Source organism: Neomonachus schauinslandi, chromosome 3 (genome assembly GCF_002201575.2).
Source record: "Neomonachus schauinslandi chromosome 3, ASM220157v2, whole genome shotgun sequence".
NCBI classification, from domain to species: Eukaryota; Metazoa; Chordata; class Mammalia; order Carnivora; family Phocidae; genus Neomonachus; species Neomonachus schauinslandi.
In genome coordinates this window covers 132970628-132995038 of record NC_058405.1, presented here as the reverse complement: position 1 = coordinate 132995038, position 24411 = coordinate 132970628, and the positions used below count along the sequence as shown (strand labels likewise).

The window sequence follows — 24411 nt, the reverse complement described above, 5'->3', positions numbered from 1 at the left end:
AATTATTCTTTTTTTTTTTTTTAAGATTTTATTTATTTGCGAGAGAAAGAATGAGAGACAGCATGAGAGGGAGGAGGGTCAGAGGGAGAAGCAGACTCCCTGCTGAGCAGGGAGCCTGATGTGGGACTAGATCCCGGGACTCCAGGATCATGACCCGAGGTGAAGGCAGTCGTTTAACCAACTGAGCCACCCAGGCGCCCAGCAATTATTCTTGATAACTGAGACAGTGTTTGCTCAGCTGAGTGACTTTTTTCTTTCAGAGATTTGGAATACCAAGATATAACTTGCTATTTTGCTTTCCTTTTCTTTTTTTTTTTTTTAAAGATTTTATTTATTTATTTGACAGAGAGAGACACGGTGAGAGAGGAAGCACAAGCAGGGGGAGTGGGAAAGGGAGAAGCAGGCTTCCTGCGGAGCAGGGAGCCCGATGCGGGGCCCGATCCCAGGACCCTGGGATCATGACCCAAGCCGAAGGCAGATGCTCAACTGGCTGAGTCACCCAGGCGCACCATTGCTTTCCTTTTCTTAACTAAATGTTAACATTTTTTTTCTGATCATAAAATTCACAATAAAATTCATAGAAAATCTGAAAAATAAAGTAGATTATAATACTATAAGATTACAAAAATAACCATTATTAACATTTTGGTTCATTTCCTTCTGGTTTTCCTTTATATTACATATACTTACCTGCAGATTATTTTCCCAAATTGGATCATACTGAATTCTTTCTTTACCCTTGGACATTTACTGTGAATATCTCTGCTGAATTCCAAGGGGTTCATAAACCGTTATTCTAATACTATAAAATGAAAATTAGATAAAGAATGTCTTTATTTTAGGATGAAAATTAGTGGGTAAAAAAAGGAAATACCTTTGTGGGTTTTTTACTCCCAAATTCCCTTTCAGAAAGGTTGAACAAGTTTTTACCTCTACCAGTACTGAACACAACATTTTTTTTTTTTTTAAAGATTTTATTTATTTATTTGACAGAGAGAGACACAGCGAGAGAGGGAACACAAGCAGGGGGAGTGGGAGAGGGAGAAGCAGGCTTCCCACGGAGCAGGGAGCCCGATGTGGGACTCGATCCCAGGACCCTGGGATCATGACCTGAGCCGAAGGCAGACGCTTAACGACTGAGCCACCCAGGTGCCCTGAACACAACATTTTTTATGTGAAAAATAGTCCCTTACCTTTAGTTTATACTTCCCTGATTACTACTGAGATATGATCATAGATGTTTTCCTTTTTTTTTTTTTAACTGATTAACTTTAAAATTAAACTACTATTTAGAAACAATTTTCGGGGCGCCTGGGTGGCTCAGTCGGTTAAGCATCTACCTTCGGCTCTGGTCATAATACCAGGGTCCTGGGATAGAGCCCCATGTCAGGCTCCCTGCTCAGTGGGGAGCTTGCTTCTCCCTTTCCCTCTGCCAATTCTCCCTGCTTGTGCTCTCTCTCTCTCAAATAAATAAATAAAAATCTTAAAAAAAAACAAAAACACAATTTTCTGAGTGACAATTTTATTCACCTTTGATGTTCTCTGATTCAAAGGTTTAAACCAAACAGAATTTCACAGGAATGAAAGCAAGCTCAAACTTCTAAACTACGGGTGATTCTTAAACTATGGGTAAAACACCCCTGAATGCCACAGTAAAGAACTCCAACTACTTATTATTAGATCACCAACCAATGCCACCTACTCAGATTTAAATTTTTTTAATTAAAGCAGATACCTCTAAACTGGGTAAGTTATGAAATGGGCATTAAATGATACCAAAGAATTATTACTAATTTCGTTAGGTGTGGTAATACATTATGATCATATAAAGAAATGTCCAGATATCCACTTCCAACATGATAGCATGAGGAGCTCTATGGGCATGCTCTCCAGGAAAACTGGTGAAAACTATAAAAGGACAACTATTTAAAGTCTCTGGAAATGGTCCTAGGGGCATACAGCAAACAAAGAAACATTTATTCCAAAAAATCTACTAGAGTTCAGTAAGAATAGTGAGAGTCTATGATGTTTGATCTAGGATGTGCTGCTTCCATACTGTTCTTAGCTTAGCAAGATGAAAACTACTCCAGACTGGTGTAGCCAAGAGCACAGGACTCCCCCTACCCCCAGCTCCCAGAGGGCCACCTTCTTGGGGGACCAGGATGACAGCATTTCTCATGTAGCTCCCAGCTGCTTGTTGTTGGGGCTGAGTCCTGGGTGAGTGTAGTCAAAAAGTAGGGCTCCCTTCTTCCACCTAGCCCCAACTCTACCTTGGGCGTGGCATGCCTAAGAATACAGAGGCTCTGATTACCCTTAGCCCACCTCATAAAGCAGTGGTTCCACATTAAGAGAGGCAAAAAAATCTGAGGCTAATGTTTGCTTTAACTCCAGGTGCTCAGTTTTTAGAGTAGGGGAGTCACTCAGAGAGAAGCATGCCATTGATTCCCCCCCCCCATACCCCAGGACCAACTCTAAAGCCTCGGCTTGAAGATTTTGCCTGGGGGGAAGAAGCAGGCTGTAAAGCAGATAGCCCTATTCTCTTCCCAGAGGAACTGACTTCATTTGCAACAGAGTGTAGAGAAGTTCTAGCCTAAGAGCACTCTCTAAACAGTGGAGTTTGTGGTGAAAGGCAAAGATTGAAGAGACAAAGAGACAGAACCTCCTTGCTCAGCGGGGAGCCTGTTTCTCCCTCTCCCTCTGCCTGCCGCTCCCCCTGCTTGTGCTCTCTCTCTCTGTCAAATAAATAAATAAAATCTTAAAAAAAAAAAAAACCTAAAAATCAAAAGGAAATGCTAAAAATCAAAACTTCATACAAATGAAGAATGTTTTTGATGGGTTTATCAGTAGACTGGACACAGCCAAGGAAAGACTGGTAAACTTGAAGATATGTCAACAAAAACTTCCCAAACTAGAACAACAACAACAAAAATGATAAAAGCAGGACACAATATTCTAGAACTGAGGGACAATTAGAAAAGGTGTAATATACACATAATGGGAATACTAAAAGGATAAGAAAAAGAGAACAGAAGAAATACTTGAAATAATAATGGCTGAGAATTTTCCAGAATTAATCACAGACAACAAACCACAAATCCAAAAAGCTTACAAAACACCAAGGAGGATAAATACCAAAAAACCTATACCCAGGTACATACTATTCTAACTATAGAAAATCAAAAATAAAGAGAACATCTTGAAAGAAGTCAGAGGGAAAAAGCACCTTATCTAAAGAAGAACAGGGTAAGAATTACATTGGACTTCTCTTCAGAAAACATGCAAGCAAGTAGAGAGTGAAGTAAAATATTTAAAGTGATTTAACAACTCCCACCCACAGTCTTTAAGACTCCTGGACCCAATTCCAATATGGGGGGAGGGGGTCTCCCACACACAACACCAAGCAATTCTCAGACACCAGCAGAGTGTTGGAGAATTCAACTCAATTCTTACACTATCTACTAGGAGATAGCATCGGATTCCACAGGTTAAGGATTCAGTCCAACCAGACTGCCCTCCACCACCCATTTCAGATGCCAGCCACCAAGCCCCCAGGCAGTTATTTGTGTTTCTGACCCATTGGGCTACAGATTGGGGTTCCAGTGACCTTCTCCTTAGTTTCTTTTAATTTGATAGAATGGCTCACAGAATTCTGGGAAACATTTACTTATGTTTACCGGTTTTTAAGGGATATGATAAAGAATACAAATCAACACCTAGATGAAGAGATACACTGGAAAAGGTATAGAAGCTCCATGCCCTCTCCAGGCAAGTCACTCTCCCCACATCTCCAAGGGTTCACCAACCCAGAGCTCTTCAAACCCAGGCCTCTTGAGGTTTTATGGAGGCTTCACTGTATAGTTGTACTAAGTCATTGGCCAGCAGCTGATTCAACCACCAACTCTCCTCTGTTGCCTGGAGGTCCGGGTTGGGACTTACATGTTTGGTCCTCTAGGCAACAAGCCCTTACACTTGGGTGGGGTCTGAAAGTTACCTTCCATTAATAACAAGACACCTACCTCACCTTTATGGGTCTAAAGCATTTTCAGGAACTGTAGATGAAGAGCGAATATATCTGAGAAATATATTTTGGTCACCTGAATGACCAAATATAGATTTTTTTTTAATTTAAATTCAATTAGCCAACATACAGTACATCATTAGTTTTTGATATAATGTTCAATGATTCATTAGTTGCATATAACACCTAGTGCTCATCACATCACATCCAAATATATATTTCTTATAAATCATTATATCACACCCAACGAATCTAGAATTTTTTTTTTTTAAAGATTTTATTTATTTATTTGAGACAGAGAGAATGAGAGACAGAGAGCATGAGAGGGAGGAGGGTCAGAGGGAGAAGCAGACCCCCTGCCGAGCAGGGAGCCCGATGCGGGACTTGATCCCGGGACTCCAGGATCATGACCTGAGCGGAAGGCAGTCGCTTAACCAACTGAGCCACCCAGGCACCCCGAATCTAGAATTTTGTATCCCGAGAAGTCATCCTTCAAAAGTCAAAAAGAAATCAGGTTTTCTCAAACAAAAATTGAGGGAATGTGTTGCCAGTGGATCTGCCTTTCAAGAAATGTTCAAAAAAGTTCTTCAAAAAGAAGAAAAATTATATAGGTCAGAAACTCAGATCTACCTTAAAAAAGGAAGAACGTTAGAAAAGGAATAAATAGGGGCACATGTGTGACTCAGTTGGTTAAGTGGCTCAGGTCATGATCTCAGGATCATGCCCCGAATCCGGCTCCACACTCATCAGGGAGTCTGCTTGAGATTCTCTCTCTCTCCCTCTGCTCTTCCCCCTGCTCATGTGCATGTGCGCCCACGTGCGTTCTTTCTCTCTCTCAAATAAAATAAATAAATAAAAGAAAAGGAATAAATAAAGGTAAAATAAAATCCTTTATTTTTCTTATTCTTAATTGATTTAACAGATAAAAAATTGTTCGTAATAATAACAGCAACAACGTATTCAGTGAATATAGCTTATGGATAAAAAGAATGGCATCAACATTATAAAAGGCAGAAGGGAGCAATTAGAAATACTCTATTATAAGGTAACTACACTACCCATGTAGAGGTATAGTGCTACTTGAGAGTGATTTAGATTAGTTGTAAATATGTATTACAAGTTCTAAGGCAACCATTAAAAATTTTTAAAAATAAGTATAATTGATATGCTAAAATAGAAAATGGAATCATATAAAACACTCAATTAAAAGCAGAGAAGACATAAAAAAGAATGAAAGACCAAAAAAGACCAACTATATCAATAATCACTTTAAATGTGAATGATCTAAATATACCTATCAAAAGGCAGAGACTGTCAGAGTAGATAAAAAAACAAGATCCAAATACATGATATCTACAAGAAACCCATTTCAAATATAAACACACAGATTACAGTAAAGGAATGGAGAAAGATATACCACACATACTAATCAAAGGAAAGCTGGAGTAGCTATATTAATTTTAGACAAAGTTGACTTCCACAATAAAAATTATCAGTGATAAACAGTGGCATTACATATGATAAAGGGGTCACTTCTCGAAGAAGACATAAAAAATCCTTAATGTGTATGCATCTAACAACACAATATCAAAACATGTGAGACAAAAACTGACAGAACACAAGGAGAAACAAATCTACCATTATAGTTGGAGACTTCAACACATCTGTCAGTAACTGGTGGATCCAGCAAGCAGAAAGTCAGTAAGGATATAGCTGAACTGAACAGTACTATCAGTCAACTGGATCTGACTGACTTCTATACAATACTTCATCCAATAACAGCAGAAGACACATTCTTCTCAAGCTCATATGAAATTCACCAAGAGAGACCATAATCTGGGCCATAAAACACACCTTTACAAAATTAAAAGAGTAGAAGTAATACAAAGTATGCTTTCAGACCACAGTGGAAATAAATTAGAAGTCAATAATAGAAAGCTGGAAAATCCCAAAAGATTTGGAGATTAAACAACACAATTCTAATTAACACATGGGTCAAAGAAGTCTCGAGAAATTTTAAAATATTTTTTAACAAAATGAAGATGAATAAAATATATAAACATTTGTGGGATGCAGCAAAAACAGTGCTTGAGGGAAAAGAATAGCACTAAATGTATATATTACCAAAGGAGAGAAGCTTCTGGGTTGGTGAACACGTAGAGATTTAGGGACAGTAGTATGCTCAAAGAGCATGGATATTCCATGCCCCTTCCCACATACCTACATATCTCTTCTATCTGGCTGTTCTTGAATTATATCCCTTTATAATAAACTGGTAATTCTACTAAAAAGTCAATCACAAAAGACCACATACTATGTGATTCAATTTATATGAAATGTCCAGAACAGGTGCATCTATAGAGACAGAAAGTCTGTTGAAGGTTGATGGGACTATAGCTTAATGGAATACGGTTTCTTCTTGAGGTGATGAAAATGTTAACTGTAGCGATGGTTGCCTATATGAACCACAATGGTTCACCAAAATTCCTCTAAAAACCATTAAATTGTATACTTTAAATGGGTGAACTGTATAGTATGTGAATTATATCTTAATAAAGCTATTAAGAGAAAGAAAAAAAAGTCTTATTATTTTTTAGAGAAGCAAACTTAAGTATGGCATGGTGTTTCGAATATGCTTTAAAATAGTTTATAAAAAGGTCAAGGAAAAGGGGACAATGGGATAGATAAGCAAATGCAGCAAAATCTAGATCACTTTTGAATCTAGTAATGAGTATATGGAGGTTCACTATACTACTCTCTTTGAAGCAAGTTTGAAATTTTTCTTTTAAAACAAACAAAAAAAATGCAAGTACTTCCAAAACAAAACAGAAATTCTCTAGGGGCGCCTGGGTGGCTCAGGTCATGATCCCAGGGTCCTGGGACTGAGCATCGGGCATCGCATCAGGCATCGCCTCGGGGTTCTCTGCTCAGTGGGGAGACTGCTTCTCCCTCTCCTCCCTGCTCGTGGTCTCTCTCGCTATCTCTGTGTCTCTCTCTCTCAAATAAATAAATAAAAATCTTTAAAAAAAATTATTCTGTAAAGCAGCAACTAATTATTAGATACCTGGCTCCCTTGACTCTGGTATCTTCTAAGCATAATAAGACTATTCCATACCCTGAGCAACCCATCATTTTGCCCGCACTATAAAGTAAATTCGTTTTAAATTGGTATTTGCAAAGATGAAGTCTTAGTCTAACTTTGGATTTAACAAGATTTTAAAATTACAACCTATTTTATTACCTATTCTTATTTTGGGGCTCATTTTTCCATTCTCCTATTTCATTAAGCACTGATATAGCATGTGGTTCTATAAAAATTAGTTAAGATTAACAATGAGGTGAATTACAGCAAAAATGTTCATCAAAAAGATACCTGCTGACACAGCACCGATAATTGTCAAAATATATTCTTCCTCTCTCATAGGCTATAGGTGACTTGGAATGAGTTGTCCACACATTCTTAAATTTAGTACTTTCCTGAAAGACACAAGGAATTTTGGTTTAGGGAATAATTCGTAAGTCTCTACCGTGCACCAATTTTAAGTGGGAGAGTTAAATCTACAGTCAGTTTTCAAAGTAATCTCACGTACGTTATTTAAAACATTATGTTCCTATCTTCCTCACTCTGCCCTCACGTGTTAAGCCGGGTGACCAAATTTTAGGAAGATCGTTTGCAGGAAAGATATAAGAAGCTTAAAACGAAAAGCATCTGGAGGTTCTATTAATAGCTATTTACTAATTCCCCAGGTTCAGGGCCTGGATTCCCTGCTCATCACATGTGATCTTCTCAAAAGGAGGCTCTAACGCTTAAAAACTGCACCCCGGCAGGAGGCTTGGCCGCCAGTCGCCCCGCTGCCCTTGGCCCCATTCCCAGCCGCCGGCGATCACCTGGCACACCAGCGCCCTCAGGATGCCCAGGTTCGTCCTCTGCACCACGCCTGCGTCCCGCGAGAAGAAGCCCAGCGCCCGGCGACTCAGCTGGCGGCACACGTTGGGTTTCCGAGTTGGGCCCATGGAGGCAAGGGCTGGGTGCGGGGTTGGCTGGGCTGAAGAGGGGAGCGCCCCTCGCTCCCGCGCAAGGCAGCAGCCGTTACCTCCGGACCTCCAGGCCCCAACTCCTTGAGGGACCCAGGAAAAGCTGACACCGGGAGCCGGGCAATGAGCGCACGGCCGTGGGGCGAGATAAGGCGGAATCGGCACCGCCTGAGCGCAGAGTGAAGGAAAAGACTCCCCTTCGGCCTGCCCCTCAAACACTCTGCAGCGCTGGTGCGGGTAGTGTGACGCTCCCGTAACGCGCGGCCTGCTGGAGCCGTTCCTTCAACGGGAAGTGTAGTTCCCAGAGCCCTTTGAGGGAGCCTGGCTAGTTCCCAGAACTACAGTTCCCATCAGGCGGCGGGAAGAGAGCTCTTGAGCCGACCCCGCCTCCAACCAGCCGTGGCCCCGCCCGGCCTCGCCTCCTCGGGTCGGGCGGAGACTGCGCTGTGCGGCGGGTGTCTCTTTCCTGCTCTGCACGCGGTGCGGGGTAGAGCACCGGGGCGCTGTGCTGCCGCCTCCTGGCGTCGGTTTACTGTGCGAATCGTGCCGCCCCGGTACGCTCACGCCCATCAGCTCCCGACTTTCGTTCTGGGAGGCGCTGACCGGGTGCCGAGAGGGCGCTGTGTGGAGTGCTACTCCCCCCACACACACACACCAAAGCAGCGTCCGTGTAAAGGTACGCCCCGCGGCTTTCCCTTCAGTCACACGTTGGACATTGTGGATGAGGTTGACGGTTAATCATTTTGCTATTGTATTATGAGTGAGTGGTGGAAGATGCTGGCATCCCCACCAAACTAGGGTTGAATTACTCCTCCAGAGCTCGCCCTTCTTGGCCTGCGGGGACACAGGCTGGTTTTGCGATAATTGCTGCGTTTTCCTTTCTCTCGCCTCTTTTTTTTTCTTCTTTGGGTAATAAAATACGAAATGTTTACATTCTTAACAGACTAAGCTATTCCACGTTGATTCCTCTAAGTAAAAGGTAACTTTGTCAACTACCCCTGCCTGTAGGGTCAAAGTTCCCACTACACTACGTTTTAAGTAATCGTGCAGTAGGTGTGCCCCCTCGCTTTGCACGTCCCTTGAGGGTGGTGTCTTTGTATCTGCCACGTGGGCTCGGGCGTGCTACCTCTTGTTCATGTGTGGGCAAGGGAGTGATCGCCTCTGACTGACAGAGCAGAGTACAATACTGGGTGAGTGCGTTGGGTCACAACTTAAGTGTTTAGAAAATTTGTCACATCTCTTTTTAACCCTGCTGAATTTCCTTCAAGGCCTGGGCTTTTGCTGATTTTTCATGACTTATTTACAGCATACTGTGGAGTGCTATGTGTATTTTTAGAGCGCGCTATAATAGTTAATTTGGTAATTCATGAATGCAGCTGTCACTGAGAAAACTGGGACCCAGAAAAGAGAACTGGATTTTCTTTGGATGAAATGAAATTCAAATCGTTGCTGACTGAAATTCATCATCTCTCTTTTCTCATTCCTCTTCACCCTCACTTGTTTGTCTTCCTGTGGTTTTTATCTTACCACCAACTCACGCGGAGGGCAGTCATCCTGGATACCCTCCTTTCCTCACCCACAACCAAGTCCTTTTGATTCTAACTCCTATCCATCTCCTTTTTATATCACCTAAGTAATTTAGGGCCTCAGCATTTTATCACATTATTATATTAAGTAGCCTCCTTCCTGCCTTGCTTAAGTACTTTCAATTCGAACCCTCCATACTGCTGCCAGAGTGATTTTTCTAAAGCACAAATCTGTCATTTCCTTATTAAAATCTTTCAGTGGCTCCCAATCACCCAGAACAGAATTTCTCAAGCCTGAGTAGATACCCAGGATTCTCTATTGTTAACTTAAAATATTTTCAGTATGTTAAATATATGCAAATATAAAACTATATATAAACTCCTTATGTTGTATATCTTATACAACTATAACTCCCAGTTATAAGTTAAATGAAGCAAAAATAAAACAAATAAATTCAAATGAATACTTATTCTTTACCAATGAGACTCTTTTTGCTGGACCTAATACGCTCCAAAAGCAAATGTTCATTGTCCTCCATAGCATAATTTCCTTACAAAAGGCCTGTCCGTTTTGTACTTGTGTTGAGATTACTCAATGCCTTCATCTCTTTTCTTTATTTAAACCACTGCAAAGCTTTCCTTTGTTCAGTGTGTCATCATTTCATTTGACCTTCACTTGTCAAACACCATCATTTACATAAAGTAGTTCCCATTTCTTTCTCATTAACCTGTGCCGATGACAAATGATACCAGTTGTTTGCCAGTGCACTGCTAAACACAAACATGTGAACTGAAATCTTATGACAGTTATCAATTAAAAGTTGGCCATTCAGATGATCCAGAGTATCCTTTTAAAAAAATGTTTTTGGTTCTGATTTTTATCAAGTTGAAAATAAAAGATTTCTCTAAGAGAAACGTAGCCTTGGGGCTACGTCTACAAATCCCTAGGGGTCTGTGTAGGTGCCTTATAAGACAATCTGAATCCCTTAATGTAGTGAAGAGGGCACTGTTATCTGCATACTTACCCACACTTTCAGCCATATTTCTTTGTCCATCCTTAACATTTGCTATTGCGGTTCTGACATGTTGCTCACTTACTCAAGCCAATGTATCTTTGCATCTTAAATTTTCTTTGGAGCTCCCTTCCTTTCCTTCTCTTATCTGTTTATCTCATGACTCATCCCAGGTATTGCAGCTCCGCTCAGACACTTTTCCTGACCCCTTCACTTTAGTTATAGTCTTGCCTCTTCTAACATGTTACTCTGCATACATTGGTTGCAGCACTGTATTAGAATTGTTTGTCTGTCTTCCCAACATATTGTTTTTATTCTTTTTTTTTTTTAAGTAGGCTCTATTCCCAAAGTGGGGCTTGAACTCACAACCCTGAGATCAAGAGTTGCGTGTTCTACCCACTGAGGCGGCCAGGTGCCCCCCCAACATACTGTTTTTAGAGTAGTCCATTCATTCATTCAACATACATATGCATTGACCACATTTTAGGCAGTATCCTAAGGATGCATATGTATGTTGAATAAATGGGCTATTCGAAGGACAATATATAGGATCTATAATTGGCAACTAAAACCTTTAACATACCTGCAGATTTATTCTCCCTTTATTCTTTAAATCAGTAGGAAACCACAATGTCATAAGAAGAAATAACCTTTTTTTAAAAAGAACATTTTATTTATTTATTTAATTGACAGAGAGAGAGAGAGCGAGACAGCGTGAGGAGGAACACAAGGAGGGGGAGTGGGAGAAGGAGAAGCAGGCTTCCGGCCCAGCAGGGAGCCCGATGCGGGGCTCGATCCCAGGACCCCAGGATCATGACCTGAGCCGAAGGCAGTTGCTTAACCAACTGAGCCACCCAGGCGCCCCAAGAAGAAATAACTTTTTAAAAACTTAAATCCCCAACAGTTCTACCTATAAAAGTAGATATTTTTTCCATTTGTTGAAGGTAAAATGGCATGCATAGATATCCCTAGCTTAGGATTTGAAAATCTCAATTTGGGACAAAAAACAAACATTGTTTTTTGGTTGTTTTTTTTTTTTTTTCTTTTTCAGTCTGTGCCTATGTGTTTACAGAATACTTAACCATCTTTACCAAGATATTTTTTAAAATATCTTTTTTTAATTTTTTTTTTAAGTAATCTCTACTTCCAGCTGGGGGCTCTAACTCATGATCCCAAGATCAAGATCATATACTCTACAAAATAAGTCAATCAGAGAAAGACATGTATCATATGACTTTACTGATAAGAGGAATTCTTAATCTCAGGAAACAAACTGAGGGTTGCTGGAGTTGGGGGGTGGTGGGAGGGATGGAGTGGCTGGGTGATAGACATTGGGGAGGGTATGTGCTATGGTGAGCACTGTGAATTGTGCAAGACTGTTGAATCTCAGATCTGTACCTCTGAAACAAATAATGCAATGTATGTTAAGAAAAAAAAAAGAAGAAGAAGAAGATAGCAGGAGGGGAAGAATGAAGGGGGGAAATCAGAGGGGGAGATGAACCATGAGAGACGATGGACTCTGAAAAACAAATTGAGGGTTCTAGAGGGGAGGGGGGTGGGAGGTTGGGTTAGCCTGGTGATGGGTATTAAAGAGGGCACGTTCTGCATGGAGCACTGGGTGTTATGCACAAACAATGAATCACGGAACACTACATCAAAAACTAATGATGTAATGTATGGTGATTAACATAACAATAAAATTTTTTTTAAAAAGATCATATGCTCTACTGACTGAGCCAGCCAGGTGCCCCTACCATGATATTTTAAAGACAAGAAGAGATATGAATTCAGAAGTTAATAAAATGCTTTTTGTTCATACACTTTATTTAAAGAAGCATAGTATAACGGAATAAAGCATTCAGGTTATTAAACTTGAACATTTGTTCAGAGACAAATTTGAACAAAAACCACAGGAAGTCATTCATTCAGCATGTAATTATTTTCATGTATGTGATGCTGGGAACTATTTTGGCATAGGGTGTAACAGTGAATGGGATAGACAAGGTCCCTACATGTGGAGGGAGATAGACAATAAATAAATAGATTTTAAAAATAAGATTTCAGGTAGTGATAAGGACTGTAAAGAAAAGAAAACAGGGTGATGTGCTTCATAGAGTGTGCTTGAAAACAGGGTGATGTGCTTGATAGACCTGCTTTAGCCAGAGTGGTCAGAGAAGGCCTCTTGCAGATTGGACTTTTTTTTTTTTTTTGGAGCTTGGACTTTTGAGCTGAGCCCTGAATGATGAGGATGGGTCAGTCTGTAAAGAACTGAGGTTAGAGTAGTCCAGGCAGAAAGATGCTTGAATGCAGGGTCTGCAAGGCAGTAACAACCTTGGTTTTTTTTTCTAAAACTGTCAGGCCAGTGTGGCTCTTTAGTGTGCATGAGGGAGATGAACTTGGAGAGGTAGGCTAGAAGGAATTTTGGATTTTATTCTGTTGTAATAGGAAGCCAAAGGAGGATTTGAAGGAGGAGAGTGACAGGATCTAATTTGTGTTGTAATAAAATCTTTGTCTATAGTGTGGAGAATGTACTATGGGGAGACAAGAATGGAAGCAAGGAGACAGGTGGCTGGTTAAGTTGGTCCAGGTAAGCAATGATAGTGTTTGGACTGGAATGGTAGCAGGAGAAATGGAAGGAAGTGAACAGATTCAAGATGTATTTTGGAAGTAAATAAGTAAGTAATAAGTAAGTAAATAAGTAAATAAGACTTCTATTGTAGTGGATATTAACAGTGAAGAAAAGATTCAAGTGAAATCATGTTAAGCAGAACCACAAATAAGTATTCCTAAATTCCCCAGAACAAATGGAAAACAGGGAACTACTTATGATTCGATGTCTATGAAGCAATACCTACATTTTATTAAATGTACACATCAGCTTTTTAGACATTAATGCTAAGGAATGTTAGGATCTGTTCTGTGGTTAGAACATGTGGAAAGAGGGAAATAAAATCAGGTCCCAGAGGGTCAGGAGTCAGAGCATGTGGGGCCATGGTAATTTGATGGAAAAATCGTTAGTGATAGGACATTCCCTTTAAGAACAAGAGTGAAATAGACCATTTAGCAGGTAACTGGTGTAGTTTAGAGGTGAGAATCACATTTGGAAATTTATTTTTAAATTATTCAGGCTTTTGACCACATGTTTGATTCTTATGTTTCCTTTTCTCTGTATATTTTCGTATTTGTTTGAACATGAAGTACATTCATGCATATATAAAATCCAGAAAGATTTAGGTTTAAAGATTGATAGTAAAGTTTGTAAACCATTCTTATTTTTATTTTTTTAAAGATTTTATTTATTTATTTGACAGAGAGAGACCGTGAGAGAGGGAACACAAGCAGGCAGAGTGGGAGAGGGAGAAGCAGGCTCCCCGCTGAGCAGAGAGCCCGATGCGGGCCTCGATCCCAGGACCCTGGGATCATGACCTGAGCCAAAGGCAGATGCTTAACGACTGAGCCACCCAGGCGCCCTGACCATTCTTATTTTTAAATTATTTTATTATTTAAAAAACATGTATAGATAATATAGCATAATATATAAATAATAATTATAAAATGAATACCCATATATTTATCATCAACTTATAAAAAAGACCCAGAACATTACCTACAACTTTGACATCTCCTCTGTGCCTCTCCTGGTTCCCAGATCCCTCTTTCCTCTTTAAAATAAAATATTGTTAAGTTTTGACTATTATTGAACATCATATAAATTGAATCATTCTATATATATGTACTCTTCTACAACTTGCCTATTTTTTCTTCAATGTTTATCAATACTTGACAAAGTACCTATAGTTCATTTCATTTATTTTTACTGCTATATAGTATTTCACTGTATGAATTTACCATAATTTATCCATTTTCTATTGGCTGGGCTTTTGTTTCTTTCAAATTTTTTATTCCTAGAAAGCTATTGCTATAGACATCCTTAAATCTGTCTCCTGGTATACATGTTAAAGAGTGTATTTCTTTTCTATTGTTGTATAACAAATTACCACAAACTTAGCAGCTTAAACACCCATTTATTACCCCTAATTTTTTTTTTCTACATGAATAACCACTTGTCCCAGAACCATTTTTTGAAGGGCCCTCATTTCTTCACAGATCTGCAGTGCTAACTCTATTGTATATCAAGTTTACATTTGTAGTTGGGTCTGTTTCCTAGGCCCTGTTTTCTGTTCTATTGTTCTATTTCTATTCCTAGGCTAATACCTGACCACTTTTGTAGTAAGGCTTGAGAACTGGTAGGGCAACTCTTCTACCTTATTCCTTTTTCTCAGGAGTATCTTTTTTTTGCCATTTGCATTTTCATATACCTTTTTAAATCAGCTTCAGTTCCACAAAAAAACCTTATTGGAATTTTGATTGGTATAGCATTCAATCTGTATATCAACTTGAAGAGAACTAACATCTTTACCATATCAAATTATCCTACTTATGAAGACCATATGTCTCTCCATTTATTTAGATCTGTAGTGTCTTTCAATGAAGTTCTTTAATTCTTTTCTTAAAGGATTTGCGTATTTCAAATGTCCTAAATACATTATATTTTTGGTCAGTGTTATAAATGGTAAATTTTTAAATTAGATTTTCTAACTATATTTTTACTTGTACATAAAAATGCAAATTTTCTTTTTGTATATTGGTCTTTTATTTAGCAACCTTGCCAGACTTTATCTTTAGTAGTAATAATTGTCATTTGTAAAAAAAAAATGTCATTCATAAGGTTTGGGGGATTTTTCTATGTAGGTAATCATGTCCTCAAGGAAACTGTGACAGTTTTATTGCTTCCTTCTCAAATATTACCATTTATTACATTTTTCTTATTGTGCTGGCCAAAACCTCGAATGCATTGTTGAATAAAACCAGTGATAATGGACATTCTTGTTTTGTTCATGTTTATAAACAGAATACTTCTAATATTTCGCCATTAGGATAATATTGTAAGTTTTTGGTAACTACCCTTTATCAGATTAAGGAAATTCTCTTCCATTCCATATGTCCTAAAAGTCCTGTATATTTGATTGTTAATCCTGAATGGGTGTTGAATTTAATCAACTACTTTCTCCGTATCTGCTGAGATAATAATATAATTTTTTTCCTTTAATCTGATAATGTGGTGAATTACCTAAATATATTTTCTAATGTTAAAACGAGGTTGAGTTTATTTCAATAAGTTTTTGTGATACTTTTTTTATACATTGTAGGATTTGGGCAGCTGGTCACTTCAGTTCTCACTCAACTTTCTGGACCTTTGCTAGCTTTTGGTCTCCAAGGATTTTTCTTTCTTTTTGGCTCAGTGATGTATTTTAACAAGATATATTTTTTTAGGGACACCTGGGTGGCTCAGTCGGTTAAGCGTCTGCCTTCAGCTCAGGTCATGATCTCCTGGGATCGAGCCCCATGGGGCTCCTTGCTCAGTGGGGAGCCTGCTTCTCCCTCTGCCTTCCGCTCCCCCCTGCTTGTGCTCTCTCTCTCTGACAAATAAATAAATAAAATCTTTTAAAAAAAAGATATTTTTTTAAATGTATTTATTCTGCCTTTGGGAGTATTTTATAACAGAAAGGTTTTCAGGATATCAGTTCACCAAATTACCAGAACTAGAATTCCACATCAATATTTTTAGTGTAAAAACTTCCGTTAATGTAAGATATGATCACTACCACCATGTCTGTCTTCTCTTCTTGTCTATCTGCATAACCATCCCCCTTCCAGCTGGAAACAAGGAAGCAGTGTTGTGTAGTAGAAAGAGCATCATACCAAAAGTCAAAAGGCACAAGTTGTAGTGCCAGCCCCACCACTTAGTGAGATCTTAACCAAGCTACTTATTCTCTCTGAGTTTCATTCAACCATCCGCTAAGAGGAAATACTCACGATTGAAGTGAGAATTACATGAGTTTAGAAATGTGAACATATTGTCAGGGGAAAGGATGAGAAGCAAGGATGTTGAGTACATTCTCTGTTAGGGAAATGTAACTGAAACAGGGAGTTTAGGGAAGGGAGAGGGTTGATTTGGTAGCACAGAGGATTTTTTTTAGGGTGGTCAAACTATTTCATGGTTTTGGAATGGTGGATATATGACACTGCATTTGTTAAAATCCATAGAGCTCTGCAGCACAAAGTAAATCTTGACATAGGCAAAATTTTAAAAATAAATAAGGGGAGATAGGGTTCAGGATGGAAGGCAGACTGATAAAAAAAAATCTAACTATATTACAAATCTGTGCAATAACCTCACTGAAAGGGGCCAAGGAAAATGTGCTGACCTAAGTAACTTTGAAACTAAGACTAAAACTAAAGGCAATAGGAACTGTACATAAGTACTGTACTCTAGTTGATAAAGTATGAACTCTAGCTTGCTATAGATAGAGATGGATACATATAGAAACATTTATAAAGACATGTCTTTATACAAGGTTTAGCATACCCACATATATCTCCTTCTTTTGTCAGTTGAGAGGGCCTATAAACAGTCTAGTAGCAAGGAGCGCACTCAGTACCCAGTCTATTCCCCAATAAAAGGAACAAATACTCTTTGGAGAAATAGCTGATTCTAGGACTGGGTCAAGGAATATGCAACATGAGCCTGCAATATCTCGTAGTACCAGAAAGTAAGGAAGTGCTCAAAAACAAAAACACAATGATGGGAGTATGTCAAAAGGATACAGGAACTAACTATAGAAAGAAACTATAGAAGAAAGAGCTCTTCATGGCCAAAACAGGAAGAGTTTGTGCAATAAATAAAGTAATACTGGGTTATAATCCACAGTTTAAAATAAATTTGAGTCCATACTGCTAGAAACAAATGATTGAATAAATAAGTGGGGGAGAAGAGACAAATCTCCCACACAAAAGAATTCCAAATCATTTATGTATATACTCTGCCCTTAAAGAGGTAGACCATAGCTCCCTACCCTAAGTGTGGGCTGCACATAGTGACTTCCTTCTAAAGAATACACTGTGGAAAGAGGAGAGGGAATAACTTCACAGTGGAGAAACTTGTCAATCACCACCTCAGCCAGGTGATCAAGATTAACATCAACCCATGATAAGTCATGTTCATATCATGAATACCCTTGGTATGATGTGATAAGAATGCCACTTTACTTCTGTGGGGGTTTTTTTCCCTAAAATCCAAACCCCAATCTAATCATGAGAAAAATATCTCAAAAATACTTATTGAGGGGCATTCTACAAGATACCAGTACTCCTCAAAATTGTCAAGGTCTTCAAAAACAAAGAAACTCTGAGAAACTATTAGAGCCGAAGAGGAGCCTAAGGAGACCTAATCACTAAATATAGTGTGGTGCCCTGGATGGAATTCTATGAGAAAAAAACACATCGGATGAAAACAAAGGGAATTTGAATAAAGTATGGACTTAGGTTTATAATAATGTAGTAGTATTGCCTTATTAATTGTAACGAATTACCATGCTAATAATTTAAGATTTTAATAATATGGTAGAAACTATGTTAGAGGGGTGCCTGGTCATGATCTCAGGGTGGTAAGATCGAGACCCACAATGGGCTGCGCGCTGGGTGTGGAGCCTGCTTAAGTTTCTCTCTCTCCCTCTCCCCTACTCCCAATTGTGCACGCATGCTTTCTCTCTCTCAAAAGAAAGAAGGAAAGAAGGAAGGAAAGAAAAAGAGAGAAAGAAAGAGAAAGAAGAAAGAAAGAAAGAAAAAAGAAAAAAAAAAACGAAACTATGTTAGAATACGGGAGCTCTCTATACCATCTGCAACTTTTCTGTAAATCTAAAACTGTTCTAAAAGTAAAAGTTTGCTTTAAAAATGCAATAGGAATATGGTAGACACCACTGTATAGAGGCAGCATGGCTTTAGTGATTATGATGAACTGAGTTATCAGCCTGCCTGGCTTCAGATCTCAGCCTTACAACATACTAGCTGTGCCAGCCTAGGTATGCTAAGTAACTAGAATTACTTTAACTTCTCTGTGCCTCATTTACTTATCTGTTAAATGGGTTCTTGGGAGGACTAAATGAGTTTTCATATGTAAAGCACTTAAAGTAGTTCCTGGCATATAGCAAATACTATAGAAATGTTTGATTCTGTTTATCATTACTACTTTGTTTTGATCTTTAGTTTGGGGAGCTCTGTGTTTATAGCCGAATTATACCATATCTCTCTTCTTCAGCATACTGACTTTTAGCTTGGCACTCCAACAGTACTGTGTCCATAATGCTTTTTTCATAAGGGGGAAATTATTAAGATTGTAAAGATTCAAGAGAAAGCAGGGCCAGAACTGGCAGATTGCCACCCCCAGTTTCATGCTGTATAAATAGTATTGACCTAGTGATTGCAGAAGCTACAAAGCCTGGCAGGATCTACTTTTTATGGGCATAGACACGCCACATACAGAAATTCTGAAGTTAACTTTATTTGGTTTTCAGTAGATTTCTTATTAAAATGTCTACTCTCCTTATTAAATGGATGTTCTTTGAGGACAAAGTACTGCCTACAGTACAAATCCCTCAGATTTAGGGGTCAGCATCTAAAATTTTTGTGACATTTGAAACAAAATGGAATGTATTATAAAAACATATGTTTTAGGCCTTTTACTTCTCTGCCTGAGATACATACCAGCTCTAATAGGAAACTCCTTATACATCAGCAGCTCCAGTTTAATAGTGTACTGAGTAGAACAAAGAATTTGGAGTCAGGAAGCCTGCTTGGAGTTGGGGTCTTGTAGCTGTGTGAACAAGGCAACTCATGTAACCCCTTAAACCTCATGTCCCACATCTGTAAAATGGTGATAACAAAAATGCTTGTCCTGCCTTCCTCCCTTACTTATAGGACTGTTGTAAGGATTAGATGTGAAAATGAACATGACAGCTTTTTGTAAACTGTAAAACCTATACAAATATTATTGTTATAGTAATTCTCAGGCTTTCGACCAGAGTAAGACTCTAATGAAGCTTTATAGTCAGATTAGGTGTTGCAGACCTTTACTTATTTAATTATGTACTAAGATGAAATCATTTGAATTTAACATGCCTTTGATGGTGTATTTTCTCACAGCACTTTAGTTTTTATGATGTTTTTATTTAGTGTAACAAAGGAAGGCATTGTTTTTATCTGGAATTGTTTCCTTCAGGTGGCAGTTTGAGGAAATAGTTTCCAAACTCCTCACTGAAATTAGCTGTATAGAGAACACAAAAGTGTGTCCATCTGATTTGTTGTCTTCTTAGGACACAGACCCTCTTGTTCTAGAGTGAAGCTGACCAGCAGAGGGTGCACGAGCTTTCCCAGGAGCTGGCCTCAAAGACTAGGCTGGGCAGACCTGACTGGTGTAATCTGCGTTTGCTGCCTGATGATTAACAAGTACTATAAATGAAAAGGTTCTGGCACACCAAAAACAGTTACCAAATGGAAAGAGAGAGCAGCCGTAATGTCAGATAACAATGTGGTACTTACCCGCCATAGCTGGTGAACAGGAAGTTTCTAGGTAACTGGAATTTGGTATTCTAGCATGGGTTATTTGTTTTCTATGTCCTGCTACTCTTTGCCTTTTGCAATAATTGCTTTCCCTTTCAGGGTTCTTTGCCCCCACCTTCTGAGCATCTGCAGTTGTCGGCCTTACGTGGTCTAACAAATTGGAGCTTTTTAAAACTAGTCTTTCTCTGAACTTATTTGGCCCTAGGGTATTTGGGTCCTGGATCCAACTAGCCACAGCACCCTGTCTGGGTCCCCTTACCAGGTTCTCACAGATTCCATGGCATCTTTTCCTCCATGTAAATGGGTGATCTCTAGAAAAAAAATTGACACTTTTTGAGTGTTACTATCACTACTGCCCATACCATCTTTTTTTCCCTTCCTTTCAAGCATGAATCCTCTACCCACAGATTGTGTAGAGTTTATATACTTAGTGATTATAAAAAATTTTTGTTTCCTGAGTATAAAGGTTATTTGAGTTTACTTACAAAGAAAAAGAAAAGAACATTTTGGGACATATTAAGAAAAAAATAGAAGGATCTCCTTGAGACTTTCAATCAGAGAAAACTAAATTCTTCCAGACTTTTTCTATGCATATGTATATTTGTTGTTATATATATTAATTTTTAAAAATGAGATCTTATATAAGTACTATTCTCTACCTGATTTTTCCCCACTTAATAAATAATTGACTTCTTTCCATATCAATAAATTTAGGTTGGTTTTTTTTTTTAAGATTTTATTTATTTATTTGACAGAGACACAGCAAGAGTGGGAACACAAGCAAGGGGAGTGGGAGAGGGAGAAGCGGTCTTCCCGCTGAGCAGGGACCCCAGTGTGGGGCTTGATCCCAGGATCCTGGGAACATGACCTGAGCCAAAGGCAGCCGCTTAACAACTGAGCCACCAGGCACCCCAATAAATTTAGGTTCTTAAGCAATATTTTAATATATATAATTATTATATATATATTTAAATATATAGGATTGGGCCCCGCAGCCCATTGTGGGGCTTGATCTTACCACCCTGAGATCATGGCTAGGCACCCCTCTAACATAGTTTCTAACATATTAAAATCTTACATTATCATGGTAATTTGTTATAAATAATAAGACAGTACTATTACATTATTATAAACCTAAGTCCATACTTAATTTAAATTCCCTTTGTTTTCCTTAGATGTGTTTTTCTCTCAGAGATGTATATACATTTTATGGATAACACAGTAATTTAGTTTTTTTAGTCAGTTTTCTAAAGATGAATATTTAGATGGTTTACAGTTTTTCAGGATAATGTACAACAATGCTGTAACAAATCCTTATATCCTTCTGATTATATTCTTAGGCTATATTTCTAGAAATTGAATTTTCCACCAAATTTATTCTTTAAGAATTTGCATAGATATGGGGCACCTGGGTGGCTCAGTTGGTTAAGTGTCCGACTCTTGATTTTGGCTCAGGTCATGATCTCAGGGTTATGAGATTGAGCCCCACATGATTTTTCCCCACTTAATAAATAATTGACTAAGAAAAAAATGTAAATATTAAATCATTTAAAAATAATAATAAGTCCATTGCATATTATCATGAATACCATTTTTATTAAAAATATTTTCCAAAAGAAAGAAAATAAATGAGAAGAGTGGCATAGTTTTACATTTTTGCAAATCTCCTTAATATTTGGCCTAAGAGAAGATGACTAGATTCTTTTTCTTTTTTTTAAGTATATTTAACATACAATGTTATATTAGTTTCAGATGTACAACATATTGACTTAACAATTCTACACATTACTCAGTGCTCACTGTGGTAAGTGTAGTCACCGTCTGTCACCATGCAATGTTATTATGAGATTATTGACTGTATTTCTTACACTGTACTTTTTGTCTCTCTGACTTATTTTATGACTGGAAGTTTGCACCTCTTAATCCTCCTACCTCTTTCACTGGGTTCTTACATTTGTTTCTGCATTGGGTTTGTTATGATATGTTGTTTTGGTTTATATATGTGAAGATAATCTGATCTCACACAGAAATGTAAGTAGTTAGGAGCGCCTGGCTGGCTCAGGTGGTTAAGCATCTGCCTCAGTCAGTTAAGTGTCTGCCTTCGGCTCAGGTCATGATCCCAGGGTCCTGGGATCGAGTCCCCGCATCGCGCTCCCTGCTCAGCGGGGAGTCTCCTTCTCCCTCTCCCACTCCCCCCGCTCGTGCCCTTTAGCTCTCACTTCCTCTCAAATAAATAAGAACTTTAAAAAATAAAATTAAAAAAAATGTAAGTAGTTAGAAAGAGGAGGAGTGCTTTAAGTCTCTTAGTATGAATGAGAATATTCTTTGATACTACACCAAATTCCAGTAGGTGGTAGTTTCTTAAAGGTTAATTGCAATATAATATTTGAAACCATGTCAGTGAACTTTTCATACTCTGTTATATTAAAATCCATTGGCTGTCTTGCACTTTGAATAGATCTTTTACCCAGGCATGATTTTGTGATATCATGTGTGTCATCTGGAAAATATTGGTTCACTGAGCTGTGCAGGTCTTCCAAATGTTGACACATTTCATTATACCGTATCAAAAATACCTTATTCTCATCGGAACAGTGTTTAAGTGTCAGAAAGCTGTTAAGCTCACCGTGGTAGGCACAAGTTTTCTAGAATTCTAATTTTTTTGCTTAAAAGCTTGAATTTTATTAAGGGCAACAAATGGTGTCAGTTGTTTTCCTGACAGGCTTACTTTGTTTTTGAGAAAATGCCAAAGTAAAAATGGTGTTCCATGAAAACAATTTTTATTGCTTCGTCAAGGATATGCTTAAGTGAAACTGGCCTTTTTTTTTCCCCTCCTGTCGTTGCATGGTTGGTGACAAAAATAGCCACCTGCAGTACAGTATGGTACAACTGCCTTGATTCAGGTGAAGATGCCTGCAGTTCTCTCCAGCATTGCCTGTGCACCCTCAGTGCAACTGCCACCACTGTAAAAAAAGACAAATAATATTTTGACATTTAATTATGAAAATAATTCTGACCTTTTGCAGACCGCCTTAAAGCATTTTGGGCCCCTAGGAATCCCTGGAACACACTCTGAGAACCTCTAAGGTAATCGTAGGAACCCACTCTCTTGCCAGAGACTGAGGTAGGGGTAGTTTGTGACCTCCAGTTCTGGCCAGTGAAATCTGAGAGTAAACATGTTGAGGAGCTTGTGAAAAAATTTCCCCATTGCTAAAAAGAGACGTAAGAAAGAAATGGTCCTTCCTTTTTTTTTTTTTTTTTTTAAAGATTTTATTTATTTATTTGACAGAGAGAGAGAGACAGCGAGAGCAGGAACACAAGCAGGGGGAGTGGGAGAGGGAGAAGCAGGCTTCCTGCCGAGCAGGGAGCCCGATGTGGGACTCGATCCCAGGACCCTGGGATCGTGACCTGAGCCGAAGGCAGACGCTTAACGACTGAGCCACCCAGGTGCCCAGAAATGGTCCTTTTCTCCCTCTGGATGTTACCATGTTAGTTGTGATACCTGGAACTGTTGCAGCCATTTTGTAACTGGCAAAGGGAACCGGCCTTGGGATGAAGGTGATGCTGTGAAGAGTAGGATGGAGAAATGGCAGGAACCTGGTCCTTGGTGACACTGTAGAACTAAAGATGAAACCATACCTAGAACTTGCCCAACCTTTGAACTCCAGTTATGAGAGATACTATTCTCGTATCATTTAAGCCAGTCTGGATAGGATCTTCTGTTATTTGCAGTTGAAAGCATCCCCAAAAGACATTTTTTATTAGTGTGATGAATATTTTTAAGTGTCTGGTGGCCATTTGCATTTCTTTTGTGAATGTTTGTTGATGGCATTGGCACATTTTGTACTGAGGTCATTTCTAAGTATTTTCTAAACATTCCTTAGTGTTTTTTAAGCATTCCTTATGTATCAGTAATACATTGTAGTGTTTTGCAAGTATCTCCACCAGAGTCTTTTATAGCATATCTTCCCATACATTTCTTAAGCAATCTATTAGTCTTTTTCTTTCCTTTTTTACTTTATACCTTTGGTATCATGTTCAAAAGAGTGGTTTCTACCCCACTTTTTAGTGAGTATTCACTTATATATTTTTAGGCCTGTTAAGGAGTATTTTTTACATTAAAAACTTTAACTTATCTGGAATTTATTTTGGTGTTAGGTATAACATAGGCATATAAGTTTATTTTTTCCAAATAGGTAGCCCTTTTTTTTTTTTTTTTTTTAAGATTTTTTTTTTTTTTAAGTAATCTCTATACCCAACATGCGGCTCCAACCTACAACCCCATGCTCCACCGATTGAGCCAGCCAGGTGCCTCTTTTCTTTTCTTTTCTTTTCTTTTCTTTTCTTTTCTTTTCTTTTC

The 24411-nt window shown here is 38.6% G+C and overlaps 2 protein-coding genes across 3 annotated transcripts in view; one reads left to right on the top strand and one right to left on the bottom strand.

Annotated features, from left to right (window-relative positions):
- The window catches only part of DCAF17 (DDB1 and CUL4 associated factor 17), a 36000-nt gene extending 27968 nt beyond the window's left edge, over window positions 1-8032 (bottom strand). For both annotated transcript variants that reach the window (XM_021702959.1, XM_044913329.1), the window contains exons 1-2: window positions 7907-8032; window positions 7392-7495 (exon numbers count right to left, since the gene is read on the bottom strand). In XM_021702959.1, the coding sequence (XP_021558634.1) occupies window positions 7392-7495; window positions 7907-8032 (230 nt within the window). The remainder of the gene's footprint in view (window positions 1-7391; window positions 7496-7906) is intronic.
- A 574-nt stretch (window positions 8033-8606) lies between these two features.
- METTL8 (methyltransferase 8, methylcytidine) overlaps window positions 8607-24411 on the top strand; it is an 85197-nt gene continuing 69392 nt past the window's right edge. Inside the window, exon 1 of the mRNA XM_021703058.1 lies at window positions 8607-8729. The gene's annotated coding sequence lies outside the window, so the exon portion shown is untranslated. The remainder of the gene's footprint in view (window positions 8730-24411) is intronic.